Raw genomic sequence first — 9,928 nt, forward strand, 5'->3', positions numbered from 1 at the left:
ACAGAACGGGGATGGGGTGAAGTTTTGTAATCTCCGGTTCCGACCCCGGTTTGTAGTAACATCCCTCGGCGGGTATGGAGATAAATTAACATCTTGTCCCGGTCAAACCTCTGTCAATCCCCGGTCAAACTCCGATCAAACCTCATGAATAATATCCGTTAGTTTGATTATACCAGAGATCTATGATCCTGATCTGATTAACATCCCTCTGGCCCCCGGGACGTTTTAGCGGGGAATCCCCGTCCCCGTTTGGATCGGGTGAACCAGGTTCCTCACCGGGTAGGGGCAAATCAGACCCTATTCACTTCATAACAAAATCGGCTTTTAGGCTATTGTAAAATTAAAATATTTCATTTTTTTTATAGTTTATAAGCATGGGTTCATGTGGTTGTAGAAGGTAACAAATCGCGTACAATGTGTACCAACCCTATACGTTAAAAGGTTATATGCTTCTACTAATAAGACAAGGCTAAACAGATAAAACATACAACAATGGTATCAAGCATTTGGATTTTTTTTATTAACATGGATATTCAACCCGCTATGGCGACCACCCGTTTTACGGGTAAACTGAAGTCACCGCATTTGAACCTTCGTGGCCATAAGAAGGGGGGGGGGGGGTTATACCTCCTAATATTTTTGACATTTGGAGCCAAAACTCAAACCAATCGAACACCACCCTTGTCATTGCATTTGGACTTTTATCATCAAAGTCATGGATATCATCAAAATCCCAAAAGCAAATGTATTTTCATCTCAAAGAGCTTATACATTTTGTAGATTACAATATGAATTATATCATTAAAATATTCAATACATTTAATAAATATTTTTATCAGTACATTTAATTTCAACGATTATCATTGATAGTAATAGTAAAAAATAATTGATCTTAACTGGTAATCATTTTTGGAGAGTAACACAAACTTTAATTGTAAATCATTGAACTAAGAGACTGTTTGGCAGTTGTTGAATGGTTTGATGCATAATGATTAAGTAGTCAGAATGATTACGAGACCTTCATAATACAGTGCAAAATGAAATATAATTGTTCGGTAATTGTTTACAATGGAATTAAGGCACCGAATGGTTAAGGAAGACTCATGATACAAAATAATTCTGAGGGTTTTAGAACCATTAAGAGACATTTTTTTTGTCAAACAATATTTATCTCTTAACGATTCAAATACTCCCTTTTAATGAAACTATTAAGAGATAAAACTGATTTTTAACGTGTTTGATAAATATAATAAATTTTTTAAATTTATGCCACTGATGACATATATTTGATATTTTTACATCCGCATCTACAAGAGAATATATGTTTATAAAAAGGACCAAAGAGGCAAGGAATAGAACTTAGTGTGTGGATAAATTAAAACAATAAAGTACAAGGACTAATTTTGACACTATATATAGATTGAGGACTAAAAGCGGTAAAACTTGCCCTTCTATAAAGTCTTATCCATACATGATCGGTTTCGTCCGGTCACCGCGCAATTTCGCCAATATATTTGCGAAGCTGACCCTAATTTTCCCGCCATCAGATCTTCCAAATTACGAAACTATAAACCCTAATTTTACATCTCATGGAGTCCTTATCCTTCATGTTCCAAACTGCAGTTACCTCAAATCTCGATTCAGTTCGTCGGCCGGAAATTTACAGTAGAACTTTCACCATCGGCGGATCTCCGGCCCGTAATGTTCATGTCACTTCTCATTTAAAGAATCGTCGTTTTATCTCTGTTCAAACGCGTTGCTCGTTTTCGAATTCCGGAAGTGATGGAAAAGGAGAAGAAGAATTGGAAGGATCGGTTGAAGAAGTTACGATTCCAAAAGCCTGGTTGAACTCTGCGAAAGCTTTGGAGGTAATTTGATTGATACTTTTAGTTGATTTTATCGGACCATTGAAGTGATTTTCCTGTTACATTTTCTTCTACATATCGTATGCGCAGGGTGCATTCATTTGATTTTAAGTTGAATCTAGTATTAATGGATACTTATCATCATTAAAGTTTTAGTTTATTTATGAGGCACATTGGAATAATAAATATAAAAAATCTGTGGTTCTGGTTGGATTCACACCAACTTATATTAAGTTTTTGTTATAGTACTGCTACGGTTCTACCAGAGAGTTGCAAACATGACAGGGGTTAGTAGCAAACTATAGCGATCTTGTATTTTTTGGTACGGAGTGTTTAATTTATGTAGTGTATGATGGAGACTTAAGAATTATGATGGTCGAAGGTCATCTAATCCAATAATCAATTGTTAAATGCAAATGATGTTTGGTGGTACTCATCAGAGACCTCATGTAGATTAATTAAAGGAATATAAACTTTGAAGCTCTAGAAGGTTCATGAAAGCTGGATCTATCTATCATTTTAGAAGATCATTGAAAGCATGAAAAGCCTGCTGCTGTGTAAAACATATACCAAGTAGAGGATGATTCTTAGTTGATATAGTTGTTTTCTGTCACAAATGATTACAGAAGTTTTAATTAGCGGTTAGTAATGCTTGACTTTATCTTGGGTGCTCCAAGGTTATATCTAAAAAAACAAGTATAACTGATTTTTGGAAATGGGTGATTCCAGGCTTTGCCCACACTAATCCCATGGCAAATTGCGACTGTAGGCTTCGCCCAAACCCTGAGGTAAATCTCCCTGTCGCCACAAGCATATACGTAGATGGCTGATTTTATCATCCCCTTGTCCTTATGCACCACGCTACCACCCTTGTGATTCAGTAGAATTGATTTATCAGTGACAAGGAAAGTAGATAAACAAATTACCTGGTCACTAACCTAGCTAGGCTGTTTGATTATAGTAAATTTGTGGTTAATATAACATTGATGCTTACTAACTAGCTAGGCTGTTTGATTATAGTAAATTTGTGGTTAATATAACATTGATGCTTGTCTTGGCAACTTTTTTTGTGATAGAAGTACTCAAGTACTTGCTTTATCCACCCATCAGACCAACTATTTTTTTTGGATGCAGAAGGTATTTATAATTTATTTGAAGTTGTAATCACTATGCTCTGATGTTTGAGGGCATGCTTCATGAAAAAGTTGTTAATTCAAGTAACTGTTGCCCAGATCTGATATGGTTTCAGTTCTAAATCTAAAATCATCTGGAGAGCTACATATCTGAATTACTGAAGTTATTACAGCTTCTTGTTGTATAGACTGTATTATTGGTAATACCCTACTTGGTAGCATTTACCTGTTTATTCTCCTCATGCGAGGTCCTAGAAGTCATATATTTGGATCATTGTTAGGTTCTCATACTCCTTGGGAGATTTTACTCTTATATGAGTATAAAACGATCATCATATCTTATTCCCGACTTACTCAGTTACTCAGAGCCATTTTTGAGTGATGATCTTGAAGTCTAGTGGATCTTTTCAACTGGACCTACACTCTGACCTTGCCTCACTGCCTTCAACCCGTTAATCTCCATTACAATGTAGGGTGGGGGGGTGGGGGAAGGCAGAAATGAGTTCATGCCACAACGACGCCTATGGAAGGGAAATTTCTCAAGATTTTTGGCTCGCAATAAAGCTAGAGTCCTGTTTGGGATCTGCCACAAGCAGTTGGGCTCTATGAGACCTGAAATCTACTGTTATGCCTTCAAGTCTAAATTACTAAATATATTCTTAGAGAGTGGGCAAGGTTTCTACATAATTAGTCCTACCAAGGGAAGTTCAAACGAGAACCATAAATATTTTGAGAATTTAGGAACCAACTATTTCATGTATCATTCAGGATACATTTTTGTTATGAATATCTGTCACGACATTTATCATGAATAAAACATGTATAATTGGTTCATAGGTTCTCAAAACATTACGGTTCTCATTTGAACCTGCCCTTAGATTTACCAGATATACCAAGAGTGCTTATTGCATTTCTGTCGCATGTGAACTGTGATTTAAACGAAAAAAAACTGTCTGGATACAAGTAAATATGGTGGTTTTCCCTACTCTTCAATTAACCATTCATATTCTTATCGGAAGTATCTTAATGGAACTTTGGAAGGGTAAATGTGTGTGAATTTGTATTTTGATATCTGCATGTGCTGCTGCATACTCAAAATTAATGGCATTCCGCAGGAATCAGAATGGTTAAGAGTAACCCTTCACAAGTGGTTGGACAATGAATATTGTCCAGAGCCAACCAACGTGGACATTAGCAATGTTGCTGCCTCGTCATACTACAAATCTTTAACAGAGAACCAAACTGACCTAGGTGATATATTGCTAAGGATGGCAATGGAGCTGGAAAGCATATCGTATAAAGAGAGCTTTCACGGAGCGTTTTCATCAGCGAATGCAGCTGTCAACCTCATACTCGAGCGACTAGTGCAGGAGTGAGTCCCCTTTACCAGGTTTGAATTATTTTGTTTGATATTTGCCCACCACATTCTTATGTTATATTCATAAGTTGTTTGTAATTAATAATTCATTTAAACTCATTGTAATCTATGGTGTTAAAATCGCGATATATCGCCGATATATCGGATATCAGTCTCTGGAAAAATCTTGATGGTGAAATATCGGTTCCGATAATATCGTTGATATATACCGATATTTTGATGGAAAAATCGGTCCGATATACGGATTTTCTACAAGACAAATGTTTGGGCTTTTTTTATTATATGTTGGGCTTAGTTTTTTGGGCCTCTTTATTTGGTCAACCAGTCAACACATATATTAGGTCTCACGCTGTTTCTAACGAAAAAGTGAACGTATTAGATGATGTTGACTCGGATGCCGAACCTATTGCTTGCGATTAGCTCGTTTTTGAACACTTTTCCTATTTTGTTTTGTGAGACTTGTTTATGTGATGTTTTAATTTTAAAACTATATTTCTAAACTCTAATTAATGCATATGATATGTTTATGGATGCATACGCGCACACACACACATATATATAATTCTAAGAAATATTATATTAACCGCTATTTTGGACCGATATAACCGAAATATCGAATATCGGGGTTGACCGATATTTTGTATTTTGACTGCAGTAACAACATGGATTGTAATTAGGAACATGGGTTGTGTTCGCGAAACTGATTCATAATTTAATTGAATAGATGTATCTAGGGAGAATTAACTGGACAAAGGGTCGCGATCCCGCGAGGGTGAGCTAACTCCAAAAACCCGTCCAAGTGATTTTAGTGTCATCATGCCATTTAGTGTGATTGAAAATACAAGAGGATGATATGGTTCTTAGTTAAGCTATAACAAGGGTAAGGTGGTGTGGATTGCTCACTTGTATAAGCTAACATGAACCTGGGAGGATTTCGCCATATGGCGGTGGGGGGGCTGCCCCCGGTCAAGGGGCAGAGTCCCTTGCGGTATGTAAGAGGGGTTGACACTGGAGCTGATGTAGTCACCTTCAGCGTTTAGCCACTCTAGTGATCCATGCTCAACACACCTATATGAACTGGACAAAAATTTCTCCCGTCAGAGGATGAACGCAAGGAGACTTGACATGGGTTTACTAACACGTTTCTAGGACGTCTATTAGCATGTTAAATCTTGGTTTTAGTACTGTTGTAACATGCCTCCAACAAGATTGTGACGGCCTCCATATATACTTTATACGGAGGGAATGTGTATAATATATTGAAGACAATTATGCATAGTAGAACTAGGAATGAAGTGGTGGATTCTTTCCAGGAGGCACCTTTCACCATCCCAAATAATGGAGGGTCCAAGTCGCTACTTTCATAAAAATTGTTCACTTCAAAATTTTGAAGTCGATACAAAAATTTAAAATCTATAATATGGATTTTGTTGGTTTTTTCTAGAAGAAGTTTGTGTTGATGTCGATGGCTCCTGTGCTCATTATTATGATAGGAAACATCATGTGTGGAGTTATGTCTAAAGCTACTGATATACTTTTGTTGGTAGAGTTCCATAATCTTGAACTTGTTGCTAATAAATAGTTTTATGATCCAAGTATTTACCAAATTCTTATTGTTATTAGGTAAGCGCTTACCAACAAGATCATCACTCTTACTTACCTTATCTAGTAACATTCTCGGCCTTTAAAACAAAGCGTCTTTTACCTGGTAAATGCTTAACGCGAGTAAGGCTTATTTCTCTCAATTATCGTATAAGATTCTCGGTCGTTGTCATGCTTACCTGGTGAGATAAGTGACACCCGGTAAGGGCTTACCCATTAAGAGTTCTCTAAACGGCCCCTAAAACCCAAAGGAACATCAACAAACCTACAACAGTTGGTAAATAAGACTACAAAACCAAACACAAGAAACCAAAGGAAGTTATTGATGATGTACATGTGAATCATAAAAATATCTGAAAGTATCACATTTGTAGGTTGAAGTGAATCTTTTCTATGATCATGTAGGTAACCACCTTCATGTGCCCTTGATGAAACTTACCATTCTGTACATGCAATTATTAGTACAAGCCAAAATAATTCACTACCCAAGAACCTAAAACAGAACTGATTGATGGTCTGATAATAACCAATTTTGTTGGTTGTGGCCATTGAACCAACACCTCACATAATGTGGGATAAAAACCACGCGTCTTTTGTATTGTAGAGTATACATCTGACTTTCAATCTTTCAAATAAATAAGGGTTTTTGTAGATACTTCTAGAAAGATATTAGAGTATCATCGGTATAGTCAGGGGATTTATGTTTGATATATATATATATGTGTATATATATATATATGTATATATATACATGTGTGTGAGAATATGTGGAACCCTGTTATATTTCATTTCAAAAGAGCCTTTGAGGAGAAAAGAGAAGTTTTGACATGTATATGGAAGAGAAATGGTTCAAGTCTAGCCGATGTTTCTCCAACAGACGCTAGACGGGCACAAAATGTCTCAAACTGTCGAGTTTCTAGAGTGGTAGACCTTGACTATGATACCATGTGACAATATGTGGAACTTCTTTAGATTACGCTCTAAAAAAGTCCTTGAAGAGAGAATGGAGGTTCCAACATACTTGGAGGGGAGGTAATCCAAAGTCTAAAGGGTTGTTTGGTTGGTTTTTCATCAAATCATGTATGGATAAAGTTGTGTGTGTAAATTGAAAAGGTTTTTGTTTGTGAAGGGTTTTTTCATAGATAGAAGGAGCGCGTTTTTAGTTGGGAGGGACATGTTTGAAAAAAAACTTGGCTTTCTGCATAAAACTCCCACTTTAAAGCGAACTGAATAAGCCGTTTTCTATATCATTAAGCCATTACCAAATAGTTGCAAGTTCCATTAAACTCATTAAGCCGTTAACAAATAGTCATATGTATAGTTGACAATGAGAGACTCCAATTATATATGTTTATCTATTTTGTATAGCAAAGAGTAACCTATGTGATTTAATAGGATGTTGCATCTTTTTTGTTTTTTATTATGAGTCTTGTAATATTGTAGTTAAGGCAGAAGCAACCTGTTTATTTATCTAGTTTATGAGTTAATTTTGATTTCTGTTGTTCATGTTTCATTGTAAATGCATAGTTCTATTGATGTTATTGTGTCAAATTTGGTGGATTATAATTCGTACTTATTAAATAGACATGCTATAAGATCATCTTCGATGGGACACTAAGGGGCTGTTTGTGGAACACTTATTGGGTTACTTACCTTAACAAATGAACATGACAAGGACCGAGAATCTTACTTGGTAAGAGCGACGACAAGGATTGAGAGTCTTACCTGGTAAGTGAGGGTGACGACTCTTTCCCGGTTAGTGCTTACATTGTTGCATACGACGCTGTTTTGATGAACTAGTTACTTACCCGGTAAGGTAAGTGATAGTGTTGAATCTTACCGGTAAACGCGTATCGAGAAAACACTTATGGAGTAAACGTTTGTGTAAACAACTCCTAAATCTTTACACCAAATAACAAAATTGACATCAAATCACTCCAATGGATACACCATTAAATTTGGTGTGATGAATAGTAGAACACCAGATTTGGTATAATATTGTTCAGTTGCATCAACCGGTGAAAATAACAAGGAATAAATACTTAGAATCTTACATTTTGGTGTAAGATTTGGTGTTACCATTGGAAAAGCTATATTGTTTGCACCAATTTTTACGGACTTGGTGTTACCCATTGGAGATGTCCTATGAGCATCTATAATGGTAAAGCTTTTTTGAAAAGGTAGAACCTACAAACTTAGGTGGTAAAGCTTATTATGTTTTAAGCAAAAAAGTGATGTTTGTAGTCAGTAGTTTTTTTCAACGCGGCCATTAAGCTCTTCAAAAAATTTCATTATAGATAATCTAAAAGATGAGTTTAGCTCAATAGACAATAAGACTTAAGTCCTTAGGGATTCTCTTCAGAGGTGACCGATTCAAGTCCTGCAAGGTCATTGGAGATTCTCCTTGCTGTTCTCCAAGAACCCTTAGATCAGTCGAGATGCGCACAAATTAACTCAAAAATCCATGGTTAATTTTTTTTCTTCCTGTATAGAGTTTGCATATGGACCACACAATTCTGCAAGCTTTAACCTAAAGTCCTACATTTGGTACACATGAGTTTATAGATGTCTTTTGGCCACTTTTGACACACGAAAAACACCTTAGCTGGCAGTAAAGTAGAAACCATTGTCCCTGTGTTGGAGCTATTAGCTTCTCCACCATTCCAGAATTATTGGATTTCTTTTCTATTATATATATATATATATATATATATAAAAGGGGCTCCAGTACATCCACAACACTTTGCTGGTGGATTTATTTTATTACCCAAATTATTTTGTAGATTATTCTTTTTAGTGTAACCAATGATTTAATGAATACGGGTTGTTTACAAAATGCTTATCTGGTAAGTCTTTATTGGCAAGAGTTATCGTCCTTGCTTTTTTTCTTATGTTGACCATCGTATTCCGGTCAGTTTGTATGCACCTTGAGTAATCTCAGAGGCCCTAGAGAACAACCATTGAAATCCTTAGTTGGCTTGCAGGACTCAAACTGGTGATACTGTGATGGGGGAGACCTATTAGGAGTGAACGGGCTCTCGTGCACATGCTCACTCGATTATTGCAAGAGAAAAATAGGCTTTAGAAAGATGCACCTGCTTGATTTTGAAAGGTGTCCTTAAATACTTTAAAATCAAATCTATAACATAAATTAAACATGGATAGGATGGTTAGATTAATCTTCCATATGCAAGAGGTCATGGATTCAAATCTTATTTCAATTGAAATTCTAATTTTTTATTTTGTTTTTTAATTTTAAGATCCAGTCCCAAAGCCCCAAGAACCTTAGGTACAATTATATGCATTATTACAAATATGCCAATCAATTTTGAAGTATATAATATTTATATACAATAAAAAGAACAAAAAAAAAAAAAACTCACACGCCCTTCTCATTTTTCGTGAGGTTTGAATCCTTGAACTCCTAAGGGGCTAATGTTTCACATACCGCTAGTTGAAAGGCCAATTGGTTTGCCAAAGGCATTTTTTTGTTAATATTTTTCCCATTTTGATTTTATTATTATTTTTCATGATTTGTTTTCTTTCTCAATGTCAATTCATCTTAAAAATCGTCTATTTTTATCTCATTCAAGGAAACATGTATTTAATTTAAAGATAAAAGTAGATTTCATTTGATAAAATGTATTTTATTCCCTAATTCGACACAATTGACTTTTCCCTAGGCCAAAATGTGTTTTTTTGCGGACCTTTAATCCATCTTCAACGTGCACCTGCTCAAAAAAAAATTCTTGCATCCGCCACTAACCGGTGATTTGTGAGAAGGATCCTCAAAGGTCCAAGTTTTGTTTATCATCCTCAATTACCTTATTAAGTAACATTTTCGGTCATCAAAATGAGTTGTTGGTAAACATCTTTTACCCGGTAAGCTTTTACCGGTGAGAAGTGTTGATCCTCTCTCTCAGTGATTTGATAATAATCCTTTTCTCTTT

At 35.8% G+C, this 9,928-nt stretch overlaps 1 protein-coding gene across 1 annotated transcript; it reads left to right on the plus strand.

The window, feature by feature from the left end:
- The first annotated feature begins 1,483 nt into the window (after positions 1-1,483).
- On the plus strand, positions 1,484-4,631 carry LOC112507044. Its single transcript, XM_025111441.1, has 2 exons — positions 1,484-1,868; positions 4,114-4,631. Exons 1-2 carry the CDS (start codon positions 1,590-1,592, stop codon positions 4,372-4,374), a joined length of 540 nt encoding a protein of 179 aa, XP_024967209.1. The 5' UTR covers positions 1,484-1,589; the 3' UTR covers positions 4,375-4,631.
- Positions 4,632-9,928: the final 5,297 nt, after the last annotated feature.

The sequence above is a fragment of the Cynara cardunculus genome (genome assembly GCF_001531365.2).
Source record: "Cynara cardunculus var. scolymus isolate 2C chromosome LG 2, CcrdV1, whole genome shotgun sequence".
Taxonomy (NCBI): Eukaryota; Viridiplantae; Streptophyta; class Magnoliopsida; order Asterales; family Asteraceae; genus Cynara; species Cynara cardunculus.

Excerpts from the sequence above, each read along its gene's own strand:
- LOC112507044 (XM_025111441.1), top strand. The coding sequence starts at position 1,590 with ATGGAGTCCTTATCCTTCATGTTCCAAACTGCAGTTACCTCAAATCTC. Across the intron at positions 1,869-4,113 it reads ACTCTGCGAAAGCTTTGGAG|GAATCAGAATGGTTAAGAGT; the intron begins GTAATTTGATTG and ends GGCATTCCGCAG.